Source organism: Amborella trichopoda, chromosome 4 (assembly GCF_054954075.1).
Source record: "Amborella trichopoda isolate Santa Cruz 75 chromosome 4, AtrichopodaSantaCruz75HAP2 v2.0, whole genome shotgun sequence".
NCBI lineage: Eukaryota > Viridiplantae > Streptophyta > Magnoliopsida > Amborellales > Amborellaceae > Amborella > Amborella trichopoda.
Genome location: NC_142339.1, coordinates 1,748,429 through 1,769,743, shown reverse-complemented (window position 1 = coordinate 1,769,743; position 21,315 = coordinate 1,748,429). Strand labels below are relative to the sequence as shown.

Here is a 21,315-nt window from a genome sequence, read left to right as displayed (position 1 = left end):
TCGTATTTTTTTTGAAATTTTAAATTCTATAATTAGGGATCATGAGGATTCTGACAGTAGAACTACATATCAAACTAAATTTTAAATGTGCAGTATAAAATATTTAAAATATTTTAGATGAAGTAGTCCGATTTAGATCAAGTTGACCACTTATTGTTTGATATAAAATTTGATGCCTTAGAGTATTTTATTTTTAATATTTTTCTATAAAATTACATGAATCTGAAATTTGATACGTGCCACCATCTCCATGGGGCGTATCTAAAAAAAAATATTTATGATAAAATATAATAATCAAAACCCCTGAAATTCTCATTGTATTTGGTCATTTTATTTCATTTAAAATATTTTTTTATAGTCGTGTGTTTAAGAGAGGAGTTAAAGCCTAAAATTCAATGTCAAAGTTTTTTTTATATAAAACATTAAAAATAAAATAATATAAAGATGGGACATTGTGATCAAAGTTATCTTAACATTCCGGACTGGTGGATAGGGGAAATATAGAAAGCTTGCCCCCTTATACAACCCTCACCCATATTATAAAATCAGGCAAGCTAAAAAGGGCCAAAATCTTATGAGCTATGATGAAAAAAAGAAATAAAACACCCACAGGTGGAAACCCTAAAAAGAAAATCAGAGAAATAAAATGGGAGCTAAGACAAAGAAACCATTCTAAGAATATGGGAGGGAGGAGGTGGGTGGGGCCCAGTCATCAAAAGGTCTAGAGAGACCCCACAAGCATCACATGGTAGAGAGAGAGAGAGAGAGAGAGAGAGAGAGAGAGCAGTGCATCACAAGGAGAGGGAGAGAAGTTCCTTTGGGCAGAAGCAAAGATGAGAGAGAGAGAGTAGGGAGTAGTAGACTAGAAACAATAAGCACAAATCATCCAAAAGTAAAAATATAAGAGAGAGAGAGAGGAGAGAGAGAAACTCAATAAACACACACCACCCAACCCAAAGGTGAAAAGCAAATATGGAGAAAATAGGGAACTCAATAAACACACACCACCCAACCCAAAGGTGAAAAGCAAATATGGAGAAAATAGGGACCTCAATAAACACAACCATCCAAAGGTTAAAAGCAAAAATTTGTCCATTTCCCAGCACCAATGCCTTATAAATCAACCCTCCCCTACTCTCTCATCGAAGGCCATCACCACACACACACACACACTCTCTCTCTCTATCTCAGAATTTTCTCTCTCTACACCCACAATGCCTCCTCTCCTCCTCTTCCTCTCCCTCCTCTCTCTCCTCCTCCCCCATGCCTCATCCCTGGACTACTGTGTAGCTGACCTCTCTCTACCCCCGACCCCCTCAGGATTCCCCTGCAAAAGTCCCTCAAAATTAACATCAGATGATTTCTACTTCACAGGCTTGGGCGTGGCAGGGAACACATCAAACATCATAAAAGCAGCAGTAACCCCGGCTTTTTCGCCTCAATTTCCGGCCGTCAATGGCCTCGGCCTCTCCCTTGCTCGCTTGGACGTGCTGCCTGGTGGCGTCATTCCACTGCACACTCACCCTGCTGGAAATGAGGCTCTGGTTATGATTCAGGGGACTTTGTGTGCTGGGTTTGTTGATACCGCGAATAACGTGTTTCTCCAGACTTTGAAGAAGGGGGATGTCATGGTGTTTCCTCAGGGGCTGCTGCATTTTCAGGTTTCCCCCCCTCCCCCCCCTCAGTATTTATGTGGAGGTCCTTTGCTCTCTCATATATATATATATATATTATTTTATTTTATTTTTTTTAAAGTTTGTTCGAGGTCTGATGTTTTAAATGTCAGAATGTATATTAAAATTATGATTTTAATTTTTTGATACTCGTAGGTCGCTTCGATATTAAAACAATCGAACTGTGACTGCCCTACATCTTTAGTTGGTTCGATGTTAGAAACATCGGACCGCCTTCAACCTTAAAAAAAAAAAAATGAGGTTTAAAAGTGAAAAACTTAATTGGTGCATGTTAAAGAAGTCGTGTTACCAAGTACTTATACATGTACAATCTTAATTGGCCTTAATTGGTAATTTGGTACATGTTCAGGGAACCATATTACTGTTACCAATGCATGTACATCAACGAAACACATACCATGTTACTGAAAACGCGGACCGCGTCCAGACTTCATTTTTTTAAAAAAGTTTAAGGCATACCGACTAAAAAGCGTAAGCCGGTTCGATTTTTGGAACACTGAACCACCCTACAAAATTTACGTTTTATTTTTTTTACATTGAACTAACCTATAACTATTATATATAAAAAAAAATAAAAAAAAATTTTAATATGCTGGATGATGTTTAAAACATCGGATCCTAGACAAACCTGAAAAAAAAAAATGAAAAATAAAGGGGACAAAGACCTCCGCTTGAATATCGTATATTTTTGAACCATCGCATAATCATGGTCAAATAAAACAGTACCAACATATTTTTCCCAAAAGATTGTATATAGGAGACCGCATATCTTTACTACAAGGAAGCCACAATTACTTCTAGTAATTAGATGTTAAAATTGGATGGCTTGAGTCATGTTACGAAATTCAAAAATTCTTTTGAAAACTCTAAATCTAGCCAAAAGCAAGAGCTAACATTGTTCAAATACTTTGAAATGCAGATAAATTCTGGAGGAATTCCAGCCTTGGCTTTCGTTACTTTTAGTAGCCCAACTCCTGGCCTACAAATTACATCCATCGCTCTCTTCGGAAGTAACTTCCCCTCTAAACTCATTGAGGGCACCACCTTCTTGTCCGATGCTGAGGTCAAGAGGCTCAAAGGCATTCTTGGTGGCTCTGGTTAAGCCTTTCCTGCTACCACTCTCTCTCCCCCCCTTTCGTGTGCCTCGTTTCATCTCTCTCTCCTCCTCTTGATCTATCTCCCACATTTAGTGTGCTTTATTTCATCTCTCTTATGTGCCTTACTCCATCTCTCCCCCTCCTTTTGTGTATTTTATTTCTTCTGTCTCCCTTGTGTATAGCTAAGTGGGTTTTGGCTGTGGTTTCTCTCCTTGTAATATTTATCTTGTGGGATGAATGTGGGCTTTGAGGTATGTTGTGTTTGTTTTGAGAAAAAGAATAGCTTTTTTCTGAATAAATTGGAGATTTTTGCATGGGAAGATACAAAAGCACTTATATCAGCTTCTCATAAAGATAGGAGTGTTAGATATGCCAATCTAAAGTTTGAGACCCCACACATGGTTATATCATTTAGACAAAGGGAGATGAGAGATTTTACATAACTTTGAATTATTTTATTGTGAGTTCTCAACAAGAAAGTTAAAGGAGTGTTTAGGTTTTTAAAATGTCAGACATGTAAGATGAGTCCTTATGATGCCGTTACGCCCCAAAAAAGATGAATAGCCGAGGGCTTAAAATGTTTTTTTTAAGATGATTACTAGCAAAATGAGCCATAAAAAACCATCACAGAAGCTCATGTTCAAAGAGATGCAATGTTAAATAAAGGTACACTATGATTAGTTTGACCGTCCATATGGTGAATATAAAGCATTGTATACTACAAGACCATTAATTTTAGTACAAAGAGATTATAAACCTTAGCGATTAGCTGAAAAATCCAATACTTAGGGACATATCATACATTTCGATAAATTTTATTTTGATTTTTGTGCCTAATAAAAAATTATGCGACCCCCACCCTCCCTGCAACAACAAAAAAAAGCTCAAGCAATCCAATTTCACATCCAATAGTTAACAATGGTTGTGATTGTGACCTCCTCATATAAATAATAATAATAATTTTATTGTATACTTTTCTAAAAATAAGAGTGCATTTAGGGTGTTCCCTCGGCAGGAGTACACTAGTTTACTATTTTGGATTAAAGACTTGCTTAAGAAAATTTTCTCCATATGATATTGTTGGGATTCACTTTAGAATTACAAAATGAGTATTTTTTGAAAAAACAAAATTTTGTTTTTAAACACTAAAACCTAATTATTTTCCAACAATAAAATGGTCTCTCTTCAATCTTAAGAGTTAAGCCATGCATGTGTACCACTATCTAGTTAACTCGTGACCCTTGGTAGGATTTGAACTTGGATATCATATTGTTAATGCTAACTTGATATCTTGATAAGAACATAATTCTCGATATTATGTTGTGGCACTCATCTATGTCTAGAGGCCCCATTCCCCCAGCCATTGAAGCGATAGTATACTATAATACGGTATACTATAGAAAATTTATAATCCATAGGAGTGCCAGCAACTATTGAAGTGGTTGAGATCATAGTTATTAAGACCGGACTGAACCGATGGGCTGATCGGTCGCCAATTGATGCCTCAACTTGTTTGTTCCAAGACAAAAAACATGTTCGTTCGAAGATAGGTCAAAATCAATGTTTCATTGGTTTGACTACACATACGGGCTTGTTTTAATCGGTTCGACCAATTAAATGAAGTCGAACATATTGTTTTTAATATATTTTATATTTTTAAACTATTATTTTTATTTTTATTTTTATTTTAAATCCGATCCAATCGATTTAATTAGTACTTGGATTTTGACTTAACCACCTTTTACCGGTTCAATAGTTGGAGCCCACCAACCAGAATAGGACATGCTGCAAAAGGTGGGTCCACTCTCTCTCAATCACTACTCTTTCCATGTGGACTATGTATTTTTCATTACATGGTATGCGCTCTCTTCGTACTATGCATTATGATATGTAGTACATCAAAGTGATATCCACCGTCCGTCGAACATGAACATTGGAGAATAACCATCAAAGAATAGTAACATAAATTATCCACATTACCATTCATCTCAACCATCCATCATTTGAAACGGATGATGGATGTTTCTTATAATAATATTACACTGTTTTTAGGGCTTGGAATTTTTTTTCACTGCAACTGATTTGAAAGTTTTTCGACACCATAACTACAATTTTCCCCAAGATTTGAGGTGGTGCTTTAATTATTTTGATAAGGCTACAGCGCTATCAAAACATTGTACTATTTGTATACAGGAAACTATTTCTTGAGGCGGCGCTTGCATGCGGCAGCACCGCAAATGACTACTTTATATAGACTAAGGACCCGAACCAGCTTGGGGTCCATTCTAATTTGGGGAATTGAGAGCTCCAAAAAGTTTGTAGTTTTGTCATATGCATGACCAAGCTCCGTCTTTTCTTCTTATTTCTCTTTTCTTATTTTGTTTGACATGTTAATGGTGTATGAATGAAATTTTTGAAATCATGTCGTGGCTCTATCAAACTGACTACCTATGTATGCCAAGGGCCCACTCCTAAAAATCAGCACTATTTCCACCACACCTTTTGAAGATCTGTGTACCACTTCATCACATTCATAGGATCTCCCTCAAGCATCATAACATTCTTGCCACCTTTGAACTGATTAAGCTTTGAAGCATAGCCCTGGCCTCTACCTCATTTAACAAAACCTGTTACTAGGTGCCATGGCGTCTTTTGATCACCTTTGTACCGCTTGATAACATTGATGGAATCACCCTCAATCATAATCCTCTTCTTGCCAACCCCTAGAGGTGTCGGGCAGCCCGGCGGGAGCGGCAACAGCTGCACAATATCCCTCAAGGACAAAGTTGAAAATAATAAATTATTGGGGTATTTTTATGGAAGTGAAGTCATTATTTAGGAGTTCTAAATTGGTTAGGAATTATCCAGTTGGAGTTCTAATCATGTAGGACTTGATGGTTAGATAGTGATAAGGATGAGGGACCACCTAATTTAGAGATTTTGGATAAGCTTTGGATAGGAAAGGGATTAGGTCAAAATATGTACATGACTGGCCTTGAAGTTCTTTTTGGAATAAGTTTTCATCATAGCATGAGGTTTTAGAGAGAGCAAGAGAGAGATAGAGGGGGAGAGAGATTGTAGAGAGAGATGTTTAGAGAGGTTTCTTTTTTCTTTTTTTTTTTTGTACTCTGGCACTATTTTTTTAGTAGACCGTAGTTCTACAATATAAGGTTTGTATCTTCGTATATACTTTTTCCATTTTGGGTGCAGTTGGCATACAGATGCATCGTAGCTGTAGAGGTAAGGTACACTTTCAAATTTTATCATGATATATAATTTTGATGTAAAATATTTTTAGGATTATCTCTAAATCTATTTTTATATCTAATTATAAATTTTTAAATTTAAAAAATGGTTAAAATCAAGTAGATCAATAGACATATGAAAATCTTGAAAATGGTCCGTGTAGATACTATGTTGTAAAATGCACTATTTTTGAGGTTTAAAATCTTTTTATTTTTCATGGTCATACATCTCGATGTCGAGAAGATCAATCAAAGGGTTTTTCAACATTAAAACTACCTTTTTCCGATGGATTTTTGAGGTGCATCCATAGTTCTACATTATAAGGTTGCATCCTTATATCAACTTTTCCTTTTGTAGTAAGGAGGTAGTTAGCATCATATTATAGAAATGGGGGCTTGGCAATAAATATATTTTTTAAATATAATTTGATTCTAATTTTTGGAGTATATATAAATCTTTAACATGAAAATCATGAATATAAAAAATATATATATATAAATCTTTAACATGAAAATCATGAATATACAAAAAAAAATAAAAAAAAATAAATAAATTGAAAATTAAAATTAATAAATTATATTACAAAAATTTGGATGGTTAGTTACAATTGTTTTTAAATGGACCAACTATTTACGTCCATCTTTAAGATAGATGTTTTATACCTTGGACGCATATTGTAGGTTTCTAGCGTATGCATGGTTTTATTTGTGTGTTTTCGATTTTGCATGGGGACTCAGAGTTGGAAGGGTAAATAGGGCAGGAATGGCCTTTGAGCTGCCGCGAGGTGGCGGGTTTGATTTGAGGTCCCAAGTTAAATAAAAATAATAATAATAATTAAAATAAAAATATTTAAGAGTGGGTATAGTATAGTACCACAGGAGCATACTGTACAATAACTCCCTCAAGCAAAAGAGTAACTTGCAATAATTTTTTAATATGAAAATTTGGGATCAGGCTAGTATTATCAAATGTTTATATTTAAGGAAAAAAAATAATTGAAGTTTAAGGTCTTGAACATCTTAATCTTGCCCTCCAAAAATTAGAGGATTCTTTTTCAATCTAGGGATGTCGAATTTTTTTAGGCACGTAAAGAGTCCTATTTAGTTTTTTTTTCTTTTTGAGATTGATTGTTAGTTTCTAAAGGCTACATGCTTAAAATGGGATCAAACAAATATTTCTAACAAGATTTTTACCTTAAGGTAGCAAATACGCACTAGAAAATATTTCTAAGATGAGCCTTTAACTCAATGGAGAAAATGTATAATATGCTCCCGCAGGAGCAGCAAATCGTTTCACTAGCTTCAATTTCGATATCTTAGTGCCCATCGGTACTAGCTGCTTGGAATCCCAATGCTACCAACATGATTATTATATTTCATGATAATTATAATCAACCTAAATTGAATATATCAAGCTAATTTAGTTGAACATGATGTTGGACTTTGAATCAAATCAATAACATACTTACAACCACCCCATTTAAAATCTGGAGAAGAGTGATTATGATCTCATTGTATTAAAAGTTATGGTCTATTTATATATATATATTCATAATAAAATGTTAAGATAATTAATTCATAGAATCTAATTTTAGGTTTCTATAAGGTTGCAACCTTAAACAATCCACTTAAAGCGCACCTCCAAATTTTATCATAACATATAATTTTGTTGTAAAAAATTCGTAGGATTATCTTAAAATCTATTTTCATATCTAATTAGAAGATTTTAAACTCCAAAAATAATTAAAATCAAGGAGATCTAAACATATAAAAATCTTGAAAATGGACGGCCTAGATAATGTATTGTAAGATGCACTATTTCTGAGACTCAAAAACTTTTTTGTTTATATTTATACATCTCAATATCGAAATGATCAAATACAGGGTTTTTCAACTAGACAACCTTTCCGATAGATTTTTGAGGTGCATATGTAATTCTACATTTTAAGGTTGCAACCTTATATAAACTTTTGTTGCTTCATTCTAGAGCTATAAAAAAGCATGATTTTTTGGTGATATAATAATGGCCCCTCAAACATTATTGGCTAAAAAAGTGAAGTTAATCATTACTAAGTAAATAGGAAGACAATTTAAAAAGGCATCTTTCCTTCCATTACTAAAAATACTAATTAGATAAAACGAAAACTAAATAAATAAATGGAAATCTATTAAACAAGAAAATAACCTCTCCCTCTTTATGTAAAAGATGCAGGTTTTTGTAACAGCTAAATTTGAAGCTCTAGAAATGGCATGGACTGTGCATATTGAAGCTCCAAATATTGGAGCTCGAAAAATGGCGTGGATTGAGTATATGTCTAGAAATAGACAATTCAAAAAATATACTATAAGATAAATCATTTTTAGGGCTCAATACCTATTTTTATTTTAGATATGTGATCGTCAATGTTGAGTTTCACAAGTTTTCCAACATCAAAATTGCCTCTTATAGCGAGATCTGAAGAGCAGATCTATGAAATACTTGCTAATTTCTAAAATAAATTTATGTGAAGCTATATTGCCAAAATATTCATTCAATATCCACTTAGTGGGAAGACAACTTGAATATAGATCAAACTAGGGCCATTATCCACTAGAAAATGGGAAGAAAACTTGTCTATATAAGATCAAAGAAGGACCTCACTCTTGGAAGACAACTTGTCTGCATAAGATCAAACAAGGATAATTTTGGTGATCCTCACTCTTGGCTATGTGGATCAAACGAGGATAAATTCGGCGTTGCTCTTTCTCACTGATTGTGATCTCTCTCTCTCTCTCTGTTTGCAAATTGGGTAAGTCCAACTCAGAACCGCCTGGGCATTGGCAGATCTAGTTTTGGTAGTCCGAATAGGTATTTTAAAAAAAAAAAATCTTAAAAAATAAGAGATTTATTTGAAATGTATTTTTTTTTTTTTTTTTATCATTTTGGCAAAGATTAGAAAGTGTTTTTCCATCTTTTTTAGAAAATTTCAAAAATTCTTTGATCGCAAAAACCTCCAACCCGAAAGTAACATAAAATAAGACTAAAATACCCTCGTTTCTTTTCACACGGCATTCTCTCTCTTGTTTCTTTTCACATAGCCTTAGGCTCCAGTAGTCCTAATGCGCGTTCAGGCAGTGCTTTGTCTAACCCGCATCGCTCCGGCATACTACGCTCCGGTAGTGATAATGCACGCTCTGGCAATCTGAGAATGCGCTCCGGCACTGAAAATACACACCCCTACAATGTAGCACCGCGCTCTGGCAGTAGTATACTGTGCTCCGGCACTACTCTATTTGAGATCGCGAATTGATTTGGTTAGTATGGAAAGGGCATTTCTCTCCAAAAATTAAGAACTTTTTATTTTGGGGGGTTTTTGTGAGGAAAGGTTGTCTGGAGAAAAAAAGTGTGAGAAAAAATTGAGGTGGGGTAAGTTGCATAGATAGATAGTTTATTTTAAGATGTATTTTGTAATTTTTTTCAAAATTTTCATAATTTTTTGATTTTTTTTATTTTTTTAAACACTTTTTTAAACCGGTTGGACATACCCAATTAGGCCAATTGAACCGGTTATTGGGACCCAGCCCATCGCCGATTATATTTTTCGAACACTGCTCTCCGTAAGCCAAATTGGGTACATGAACATAATACTTTTTTTTTTATAAGATTATAGTTGGGTTAATTTGTTATCCTAAAAAAATGTTGGGGTCATCTTAGTAAATGCTATCTGCAAAAAGAATCCAGTGGGCAATCATTTCTACAACCCAAAACATTCGGCTCCTGAGTGGCCCTAACCAACTTTGCCAGGTTGGATTCTCCTGTATTCCTCAAAAACCAATGACTTCGAATACCCCATCTTTACCTATAAATATCTGAACCACCCACTCTTTATCAAAATGACAAAAAACAACCCTCCTTTCCCTTCTATGACCCAAAATGCCCCCTCTCCTAATAAGCACTACGAGGTGGATGCTTCGTAAACAAAATGATTGGGGTGGGTTCAATTATAATATGAGCCAGCTTCAAGCTCAGTGGCCTAAACCCAACTTAATGAACCGATTTTAGAAAAAACAGGTCGGTTGGACCGATAGGCCCCCTTAAAAATTATCTGGATCGGCAGTCTAGATCGGAAATCAAGTAGTGTGAATCAGTCAATAAAAAATAAAAATAAAAAAACATTTCAAAAATAATAATAACAATCAAAAGTTGGGCCAGATCGACCAATTTCCCGACAAAACTAGCTGGCTCCTAACGGGAACCAGACGGTTCCCAATAATAGTTTGTCCCGCCAATTTTTTATTCGAATTGGATAATTATGATCCAAATCAGATTTTTAAACCCTTAGAATGAACAATTAGTTATTGGGGTGTTCCCTGGATGCAAATGCTCAAAGGGCTTGGTTTTTCAGCTTGGGCCCATAATCATGAACTAACTTAGTCAATTGGGGCCAAGCTGAACCTTACTAGCAGATCTTACGAGTTAGTCTAACTACACTGCTTAAAAACTTATTTGCTTTGGCATGAGGCTCTAGTTCATTAATTTCAGACTTGAACCAAAACCTTTAGTTTATCTTTTGGACATAGTTGAGTGGAGACTTATAGCTAGAATCATCATCGTCCATCATCTTCTGATCACCAACTATTTGAATGATGTTTTGCCATTCTTTTATGATGATTCATGAAATATATGTGGTAAAAGTTTTACTTTTAAACCTTAAGACGGGCAGACCAAGTGCGCTCCCGAGATAAATAGGGGAACTTAGCTACCAACCTAGTACAACCCATCTCCTTTATCCGGACTTGGGTCTATTCATGGTTCCCTTCCGGATTGTAAGACAATCGGCTTGTTCCCGATATATGGTGGGATCTCATTCATTCTTAATCCAAATCGAACAATTCTGATTTGGATCGTCATTTTTTAAAAAAAAAAAATTATATAAGTGTGAGGCTTTAAACACTCAAATTAGGGCACACATCAAAATTTTTATTAGAAGAGATTCTTTTGATGCCCAAATATCCTCAAATTGATCATCTCGACCTCGAAAAGATGGACATGAGAAAAAAATGGTTTCAGGTTTTTAAAATAGGATTGTATACAATGTGATCATTTACCTTTAGAATAGGGAAGTCACAATTATTTATAACCATCCGATGTGAAATCTGATAGCTTGGGTATGTCATAAAGTTTGAAAAAATTTCTTTTGAAGTTTGAACTTGGTCAGTGAAATAAATGTAGCCACCCAATTTCACATCTAATGGTCTAGATTAATTGTGACCACCTTATACAAAAGATAAATAGTCTCATTATATACTTTCCTTTTGAAAATGGCGTATCTTGTGATGCATTTTTAGACTGTCAATTTTCAAGATTTTCATTTTTTTTTTGTAGACCTTCTCGATCTACACTATTTTTTAAACTTTAAATTTTTATAATTAGAGATGAAAATATATTTTAAAGCTATCACAAAAATTTCCTGTATTGAAACCATATCTCTTAAGATTTCCTGTATTGAAACCATATCTCTTTACGCTTCAAATTGTGCTTTATTTTGATTGTTTAGAGCCTTATCTTTATACAAACCGCACCCTGGAAAAAATTTATATAAGGTTGCAATCTTAAAATATAGAATTAAAGATGTACCTCAAAAATCCATCGGAAAAGGTTATTTTAATGTTAAAAAACTCTTTAATTGATCAACTCAACATCGAGATATATAAACATAAAAAAAAAAATATTTTTTGAGTTCCGGAAGTAGGTAGTGCATCTTGCAACATATTATCTACACCATCCATTTTCAAAATTTTCAAATTGTTTATAGATCTATTTGATTTTAATCATATATGGAGTTTAAAATTTTATAATTAGATGTAAAAAATTATTTTTAAATACTTCTAATAATTTTTATACTAAAATTATATGTTATAATAAATTTTAGAGGTTCGCCTTAAATGGATAGTTTAAGGTTTGCAACCTTATAGAAACCACACCCTGTATAAAACCCAAATTACAGCCATTCGAGCCAAGGCCATGATAGTTACGATAAAATTTTGAAGGGCCAATTTGGTAATTGATAAATGTTTGAGGACTCTTTATTCTAACAGAAAATAAAGGGCATTTTCGTCATTACGGCCCTCTATTTACTCATGGCTCTGCCGTAACCTGCAAACTCGTGGGAAAAATCAATTTGAAAGTCTTAAGCCCTCCTCGCCATGAGCCTCTTCGGCTTAGGCAGCAGGTACCCTCTTTTGTTTTGCTTTTGTTTTCTTTTTTTTTTAACATAATTATTTTGATATTTTCCTCTCTCTTTTTTTTCAAATTTTGTTTTTTTGGTTCCTTTTGTTTTCTTTGAATTGAATTTCATTGATTGCTCTTTCTTTCTGAAAAAAAAATCAGCTCATTTTTTGGCTTTCTCTGAAGATTCCTGGGTGAATTTTCAGAATTTTCCAAATTTAGCTGATTCGTGATTATTTTTGGACTGGATACATTTGTTGTTTCACGAGGTGATGCTTTTTCTTAATTTTTTTCATTTAATTTGAGTTTGGGATCACTTATAAATACCAGTGTGGCGTTTTCTTTTGGAGTTCACTTTGTTTTTGACGAATTGTTGAGGAAATTAGGTTAAGAAATGGAAGAGTCCGGGTGATTCTCGTGAAGACTGTGACTTATCGCATTTGAATTGATGTTATTTATGAAATTTCTGGAAATTATGCTGAGAGATTCAGCCTTTTTTTACGAATTTTTTATCAAATTTTTCTTTTTTTTTGTCTTCTGCTCTATCATATTTTCGGAAAAACTCTTCTGTGTAAAATTGGCAAAAAAATAAGATTGTCATGCATTAGAACACAACCGTGTTGCTCAATTTTCAAAGATTGTTTTTTTTTTTTTTTCTCATCCACTTTTATTATGTAAATTTTAGTTGCAGTTCATTGTATTTTTTGAGAATTCCCTAAGATCTCATGATCATTTCAAATATGTAAAAGGAATTTCCTGATTTTGATTCCTTTTTGCAGAAACTTTGTGTCAGCAATTGTATTTTCTCATGTGATTATGTACTTGAAAGTTGGATTTATTTTTATGACAAAGTTCAATCTGTGAAATATTAGGAATATTTTCTTGATAATTTATGTCATTAGGAAGTAATGTGCAATAATTATATGATATATCACTTACTTTTCTTTTCTTTTCTTTCTTTTTTTTTTTTTTCCTGATTCAGGAATCAGAAGACCTTTCGGCCGAAAAAGAGTGCACCATCAGGAAGTAAGGTTGGTTTTTCTTCTCTCTTTTGTTCATTTTCCTCCATGCAAAATGACAGTAGTTTTTACCAATTTACTCTAACCATTTTTTTAATTTTCTACAACCTTTTTTTTCTTCATTTTCTTCCTTGCATTACAATAGTGGTTTTTTCTTCTCGAGCATGGATCTTTTCTATAACTTTTATTTATTTGTTTTATCAAATATTTGAATATTAGGCCATCCTGCACATGTTTAATAATATGAAAGAATCATATCAAGGTTCTTTAACAAGAATCAGCACCACCTATCTCTGATCAACTTTCTGTCTATTGGCCTAGAGCCTCATCTTTGTCTTAACTCAAGTGGTCGATAATATGTGAAAAGTAGCCTCATGAAAGAGTTAGAACTGGTTCAAAACTTTGGGTCTTAACTAGCAAGTGTTTTTTGTGCCTACTCTTAAATTATCTAAGCACATGTCAAGACCAATAGGCTGGATTTTGCATGTCAAATTTGATTGTGTCAAATTTGATTGATGGAATTGTTTCAAGGACGTCAAGCCTGCAACTTCGTACCTTATAGGTTTATGTTATATTACATTGTTATGACAAACATGTGAAATGTTTGTTAGTAGCTAAATTTTGGTATTTCAAATTTGATTGGTGGAAAATTTTTCAAGGACTTCAAGTCTGCAACTTTACTGGCTTTCTCTCTACAGTTAATGCTTTATACCTTATAGCTTTATGTCATATTGGATTTACTAAGAATTATGGAGAAAATATGTGAAATGTTTGTTGTAGCCAAAATTTGAGTGTTTCTTTACTATATGAGACAAGGTAAAAGGTTCAAATGTTGGTTTGATTATGATATTATGGATATGGGGTAGATGAGAACGTCCGAAAATTTTGTTTAAGTATAATGGATGTTGTTTTCCTATCTCAACATGCCAACTTATTTTGTCTTGACACAGGGTGCACAGCTTCAAAGGCACATCGATGCTACTTTGGGTAGCGGGAACTTGAGGGATGCTGTAAAGCTTCCTCCAGGGGAAGATGCCAATGAGTGGTTGGCGGTCAACAGTATGGACACTTAGCCCTTGTTGATTTCTCATGTTTCTCTTTTAATGAGGAAAATCCAGGTTATGTAAAACCTGCAATGAGAAAAATCACAAATAATATTTTTTTTCAATTTTTGTGCAGTAACAATTCACTAGCTGTTGACCTGTTCCAATATGTTATCATTTTTATTCATTGCATTAAGATTACTGCCTGATGGCTTGAATATAAATGCTGATAACGTATGATGAATTTTCTAGTATTTCTTTTCGTTTTCTTATTTCTGTGTTATGCTTTTCAGCGGTGGACTTTTTCAATCAGGTGAATATGCTATATGGCACACTTACGGAATTCTGCACATCAAACACCTGTCCCACAATGACTGCAGGACCTAAGTAATTTTCTGTCATTATCTTCCTTAATTATATTCTGAACTATATTAATATGCATGGAGATTTAAGCAAAGTCCTTTTGGTGCAATTCTTCTTTCCTGTTGAGATGTTGTTCATTCTCTCTTTTCACTGCTGAGAATGCCTCCGATGGTTCTCAATCCCTTGCCAATGTGAAGTCTATGTGCGCATTTATTCTCAATGTTGGAATGTGTCTTGAATCACGAGTAACATCACGTGAGATTGCTTTTTGGTGGTTCATGTTTTATAACAAGTGATTGCTAGTGTTTCCATTTGTGAAAATGCCGATTCTTATGTTATAGGAAACAATAATTAACCATTTAAACTTACTAAAATTAGGAGATTGGGTTCTCATGTGATTGCCTCTTAGAGTTTCTATCTTTAGCATTTTGTAGGAGAGAGAATATTGAGGAAGAAGGTATAGAGAAACTTGCATACATAAGAGATGCTTCATAAAGGTGAACAGAAGTCTATGTGATGGTGAGAGGCATTATGAGAGATCGAGATTGCTTGTGTTCTCTAGCACTCTCGTGAAAGAGCCATCATGTAACATTGCTTGTGCATAGTGAACAACATCAATAATCTTTGCTCCTAGATGTAGTCACATTTGTTACGAACCACGAAATCGTGGGTGCCTTCTTGCATTTATTTCTTTCTTGTTCTTGGTTTTGTTTGTGATTTGTGTTTGCTTGTGGGTTGTTATTTTTCTTGCCGTTTACATTGCCATAAATCAACCCGCATGTTCTAGAGCTTCAGCATACAACACTCATAAACATACATGTCATGTTTGAGAGCTTCCACACGCAACAGTCAAAAATGTGTTTTGTCTGAAGTCCAAACATTGAGCGCCCTCCTTCTAGAGTTGCCATCTTGTCATCGAACTTTAGCCCATTATTTTACCCCTCAAGAGTTTAAGGAAAGGAAAAGCTCAAACACCATCAGTTTGAAACTTAAAATTTGAAAGAAAGCCTTCTCTAGAGTATAAAACCATTTGAGGTGACCTTTAGGTTTCTCTCCTGGTCCAACTAGAACATAAGTTATGGCTTGAACATCCATGGCTTATCTTAAGTTCTAGTTATAGTTACAATTGACCTTTTCTAAGGTGCATAGAAACTACATGCAGGCAAGGGAAATGCATGATGTAAATGTATAATGAAAATATTAAATATATTGAAATTAAACAATTTTCTAGGGAAGATTGAATTTTGTTTTTTATTTAGGTAAGATATTTACCTAAAGAAACACTCAGAGTTATTGTAGGATATTCTTGGTTAGTTCTATTTAAAAAAGGATAAAACATAAAATGAATTTATGTCTAACAATATGGAAGTCTATTATCACATAGAGTTCGAAACGTTCTAAAGAAATGTAAACGAAATATGACGGTATAAGGAGAAACATGGGAAAAAAGACAAGTGGTGAAGGAGAGGTTCAAAGGTTAAAGACACAAAATAGGAATGGGTAAACAAACGTAATTTTGAAAGTTAAGATGTAGGCAATATTATGATTTTCTTCCTCTGTCCTCACGGCCCATTCTTTTTATTTGGGTAAATAAGTGAGGGAGAAGGCCCTCTACCTATTTTTCATTAATAAAAGATAGGAAAACAATTACATCATACTATTTTACAACCCTACAATAGGGTAATTCTGCCACATCATGAAGTAAGGGAAGGTTAAAAAAATCTGGAGTCCTAGGGCACCAAATGGTGGCCTCCACAAAAATTGTAGCTTTTTTGGCAAGAACATCGGTCACCATATTAGCCTCACGATAAACATAGCAAATGGATCATGAATGATTATCAAGTCTAAACTTGCAATTAGCAGAAATGGTATGAAGAGCCCATGGAGCTTTATACCGGTCTTGTATGACTTGGACAAGTAAGGTAGAGTCACTCTCAATTTATAGGGGAAAGCAATCCAATTGAATGGCTAAATCAACACCCTCATTGAAAAAGCAGCAACAAATGATCCATCATCCCGTCTTAAGACGGCTCCACCACCAGCTCGACCTGGGTTTTGAATGGAAGACCCATCAACATTTAGCTTAAAATGATATAAATATGGAATGGCCCATGCCACTGTTATGGGTAACTTGATCTTTTGGTGCTGCCACATACCTCATAAGTTCTCAGTAATTCCTTTTCTGAGATGTGGTAAGTCCATGCCTTAGCATCTGCCGCGATCATCTGAATCAACTTCTCATGAATGTGTGTCCTCCTTTAAAACGTGTGGTGGTTCCGCTCCTCCCAAGTCATCCATATAGTTGTGAAGAAAAAAGAATGCCAAATGTTAATAATACCATCAGACCTGAATGCTAACCACTTCCTCAGTGTAGCTACAATGGAACAATCTGTAATAAAAACGTTTGCCACATCTCCATGCTATCAACCTCCAAATCCCCTATGAGAAAACACATTCAAGCAATAGATGGCAAATATTGGCATCATTAAAATGACAAAAAAGGGCACACTGAAGCAATGGTGATTCCCCTCCGTTGCATGAGTGATGAGATTGGAAGACGATGATGAAGGCTTAGCCAAGAGAACCATTTAGCCCGTGGATAACACTTAGAAAACCACAATGCTTTGAAAACCGGAAAAGAACCCTTACGTCCGATGAAATTCCCTGCCTCTTTAACAAAAAACATTCCATTTGAAGAGTGGATCCATATTAAAAAATCAGGTTTGGGTTTCAGAGGGATTAAAGCAACCTCCACTTCCTTCCAAATTCTAATCCATTGATTCCAGGTTCTAAGTGCAGGGCCTGATGTAGGGGTAGGGAAATACCAGGATGGTGGAGAACCATATACGTAATCTGTGACCCTAGGTTTGGCAGAACTTCTCAGGTCCTTCCGAATACTGGGACCATAAGATTCCAAAATGGATATCTCTGATAACCATGGATGTACCCAAAAATCAACTGTCTTGCCATCCCCAATAAGCCATCAAACATTGTGGTTTGAATGCCCTACCATACTTAGGAGCAGGTCTTCCTATCAACTTTAGGGCCCATTCTTTTCCATTGGCCATTGTCATGTTCGACGCCCATCAAACTCGGTATGGTTTAGATTTCTCTTCTCTCTTCTCTCACTTTAAATTGGATAAATTTCCATTGAAATAATCAAATCGATTGCTATAAATATTTGATATGATAATTCAAGTGAATTTGCCTAGAAACTATTGGTATTCTTATTGTTTTCTTTAACACCTAAACACCTAGATCTAACCGTCCAAAAATTGGATAGCCTGTGTGCAATCTGAGGGCATGATTTTTTTCATAAAAATCTGGTGAATATTGAAGTTTTTTCCTCTTTTCATGATTGGTCACTAGATTGAGTAATCCACTTCCACAAAATTTATGTCCTAAAAATACTCCTTGCTAGGGTATTGTCCGAGGAAGCATATGTCCATTTTGCTGCTGCAGGAGTATATAATCTTTTTTTTTTCAGATTATAATTAGAATTGTGGTTTTTCTGTGATCAAGTGGTTTTCTTAAAAACCACTTAACTTTGGTTTTGATGGAGGGCCAAAATTGGAAAGTGTCTCTCCTAGAATTTTTAATCCTTGATGCTGTGTCCTATGATGGGATCTTTAAATTAAATCAATGAAATAGGTAACACATTAAATAGTTCATCTCTTGGGTTCACTTTCCCTTTCTCTTTGGGAAGTGAGGTTGGTTGCATGAGAAATGATATAGTTAATACCTGCTGTAACAGAGAATTTATTAGTTTATAAGGACGCATAGCAAAAAGTTAAATGAATGAGAAGCTATGCGTGTAATACTATAGGAAATGAAATCAACAATTTGACTTGGTCTGGATGCTCAACCAAGTCTGTCAAGTTAAAAGAGTTAAGCACAATTAAGCACCAAAAAGCATTAATCTTGCCAACCATGTTAATCATAACAACATACATCATGGGCTCTTGTTGTGGCAGAAAATTTGGAGGGATTAAGTGGGAGTTCTTGTGGAGGGTTGGCACCAAGGGGTAGAAGTTCCATTTAGTCAATTGCGAGGAACATTTAAGGCTAAGAACATATATCCTTGGATCAAGACATTCAAAGAGGTGAAGAAGGCTCTTATATAAAATGCCTGCTGAGATTAGTTATTGTTGTGATGGTGGGTAGGGTGTTGGTGCTTTGAGTGGGGTAAGAATAGATGCTATTCATCCTTGGTTTTTCTGCCAACCAATCTAGCCCTTAATACAGTTGACCTGTTCAACCCAAAGCAACCACTTTTCTCTATTTTGGTGTTCGGTTCAGTCTTCTTAACTTAATATCTTCTTTTAAAGTGAAATTCTTGCCAATTTGTATTTGTAGTAAGTTTTCTTATGATTGAATTTCATCATGCCGCTTCTTATCATATCTCAAAGTTTAAATGTTCTAACACATAGAGGTGCCACAGGTATGAGTATAGATGGGCAGATGGTGTCCAGATAAAGAAACCAATTGAGGTATCTGCACCAAAATATGTGGAGTATTTGATGGACTGGATCGAAGCACAGCTTGATGAAGAATCCATATTTCCTCAAAAACTTGGTATGGTGCTCTTATATATGCCATGTCTTGTGCCATGCCTGAACTTCATTACTGTGTCTTTTTATTAGAAAAGGATCGTGTGCTCCCTATGGGGGTTACAATTCATATCCTTTCTAGGGGTATCCAACATCCATCTGTTGATGGATGGAGAACATTTGTTAGGCCAGCAAGGTCTGATCATACTATATTTGAAAAAGTAAAAATTAAGGCCCCATATGGATGTCCACCTTTCTAGCCACAGGGTTCAAACTCCTTTATAGTTGCGCCAGATTAGGTGGCATGCCAGCTTGGCACACCATCATTCATGGACGCAACTTCAGGAGTGAACCCACTTACTGGTAAATGCCACCAATAGCAGGGTTCTGCTAATGGCAAAAAAAGAAAAGAAATATACGTCTACTGCCATCAGCAAAAAATGTAGATGTTGCTCCAAGTGTTTATATTCAACGATGAGGGCCACTTTTTATGACAGCTCATTTAGGCAGGTAATATGAGGCCGGGATATGGCTATATGGTGTCCAAATGGGGCCTAAGAAAAAATATTTTATCTTGGTATTTGAAAAATATATAAAATAGAGATTTATAATTTTTTTTTACAAGGTAAAGAGTCTTCCTGTCAATCTTTTATTTATATTTGAATGTTAATTTTCTTTCCCTTAAAATATATTGAAAAACTTCTCTAAAAAACCAATGGAGCAATCTAGTGATATAGGTAAGAAAAACATTTTTTTTGAATTCCTGCAAAATTTTGATATCTTACTTTTTTATGTACATAAGGACATGGTTGGAAGTAGTGAGAAAAGATATGGGGACTTATGGTCTCACTGAAGGTATGACCCTTAATATAGCAGATGGTAGACCAGGATTAGTGTAACCGACCCCAATTAGTTGGGAAAAGGCTTTGCCGATGATGATGACTTTTTTATGTACTGGTTTTGCAAGATGGAGCTTCAATGTGCTGTATTTCTGATAGATGGTGAGTTGTAGTCTTAATTTTCCATTATGATGTTTGGCACAGGGACACCATTTCCACCCAATTTCAAAGATGTGGTGAAAATTATATTCAAACGCCTGTTCCGTGTCTATGCCCACATCTACCATTCGCATTTTCAAAAGATTGTTAGTCTCAAGGAAGAAGCCCATCTCAATACTTGCTTCAAGCACTTCATTCTTTTTACCTGTGTATGTATTCTTTGCTCCTTTGCAAACATTTCCCTTGACTCATGGTGCTCTCTCTCTCTCTCTCTCTCTCTCTTTGTTTTCTGCCTATCTGCTTGTTCGTGTGGTGTGTATGTGCTTACCAAAGCTTTTGTTGCTCTGTATTTTCTTTTGTTCTTTCTCTTAATTCCTTTTTGGTAGGAGAAATGGTTTAATATATTCAAGAAACATATAAGCAAGTATTGCACAGATAATTAATGGTCTGATGGATTTTGTGATGCAGGAGTTCCATTTGATTGATAAAGGGGAGCTTGCACCCCTTCATGATCTGATTGATTCCATTATTCATTCTTACTGATGAAAGACAAAAATGTTTGGAACATTGTGTCCATTAATGAAAGAGAGGATTTGTTTCACTTTCTTCAAAAGACTGGCTTTTCACTGAAACTTTTTGAATGTGCTGAAAAATAATACCAAACTTGTATAGCAATCTGCAAATCTTATTGGTGTTCTTGGTGTTGTTTCTTTCTTGTGTTGTCTCTCATCAACTGATCTCTCTCATGCTCTGATCATTGGACATCAGCATTTTTCTAGCATAATTTTGAGATGATATAAGCTAAATGACGATTATCCTCATCATGATATTATCATTGACTAATTTTTTCCCGATATCATGGGCTGGGTTCCTTGTCGGTCACTTACTGATTGGTTACTTTTTGAAAATTCAAAATTCTTAGCTATCTTTGATAAAATGATAAAATTTAGCTTTCAAAAGGGATAATAATTCAAATTGCAACTTAGGCCATTAGTATATTTCATATTAATAAAATTATATTTTAGTTAATATTTTTGGAAAATTGTTTTTAAGATGTCTATTGCTGTCTGTTATTATCATATATGTTTTTTTTGGGGT

At 34.8% G+C, this 21,315-nt stretch overlaps 2 protein-coding genes across 3 annotated transcripts; both read left to right on the top strand.

The window, feature by feature from the left end:
- Nucleotides 1-1,144: 1,144 nt before the first annotated feature.
- GER3 (germin 3) lies at nt 1,145-3,111 on the top strand. The gene is made up of 2 exons (XM_006849602.4): nt 1,145-1,661; nt 2,614-3,111. Exons 1-2 carry the CDS (start codon nt 1,215-1,217, stop codon nt 2,794-2,796), a joined length of 630 nt encoding a protein of 209 aa, XP_006849665.1. The 5' UTR covers nt 1,145-1,214; the 3' UTR covers nt 2,797-3,111.
- Nucleotides 3,112-12,182: 9,071 nt separating this feature from the next.
- On the top strand, nt 12,183-20,927 carry LOC18439438 (MOB kinase activator-like 1A). 2 transcript variants are annotated; one of them, XR_016053757.1, is made up of 8 exons: nt 12,183-12,248; nt 13,227-13,275; nt 14,214-14,322; nt 14,600-14,693; nt 19,111-19,244; nt 20,022-20,074; nt 20,263-20,426; nt 20,686-20,927. XR_016053757.1 is itself a non-coding variant. In XM_006849603.4 (7 exons), exons 1-7 carry the CDS (start codon nt 12,223-12,225, stop codon nt 20,758-20,760), a joined length of 651 nt encoding a protein of 216 aa, XP_006849666.1. In that variant the 5' UTR covers nt 12,183-12,222; the 3' UTR covers nt 20,761-20,927. The 2 variants fall into 2 exon arrangements, 1 of the variants encoding a protein (XP_006849666.1); XM_006849603.4 differs by lacking the exon at nt 20,022-20,074.
- Nucleotides 20,928-21,315: the final 388 nt, after the last annotated feature.

Bases quoted from the DNA above. Each gene is read 5' to 3' on its own strand.
- GER3 (XM_006849602.4), top strand. From the start codon at position 1,215: ATGCCTCCTCTCCTCCTCTTCCTCTCCCTCCTCTCTCTCCTCCTCCCC. The intron at 1,662-2,613 runs GTTTCCCCCCCT...TTTGAAATGCAG, and splicing joins AGGGGCTGCTGCATTTTCAG to ATAAATTCTGGAGGAATTCC.
- LOC18439438 (XM_006849603.4), top strand. From the start codon at position 12,223: ATGAGCCTCTTCGGCTTAGGCAGCAG. The intron at 12,249-13,226 runs GTACCCTCTTTT...TTCCTGATTCAG, and splicing joins CTCTTCGGCTTAGGCAGCAG to GAATCAGAAGACCTTTCGGC. The intron at 14,323-14,599 runs GTATGGACACTT...TATGCTTTTCAG, and splicing joins TGAGTGGTTGGCGGTCAACA to CGGTGGACTTTTTCAATCAG.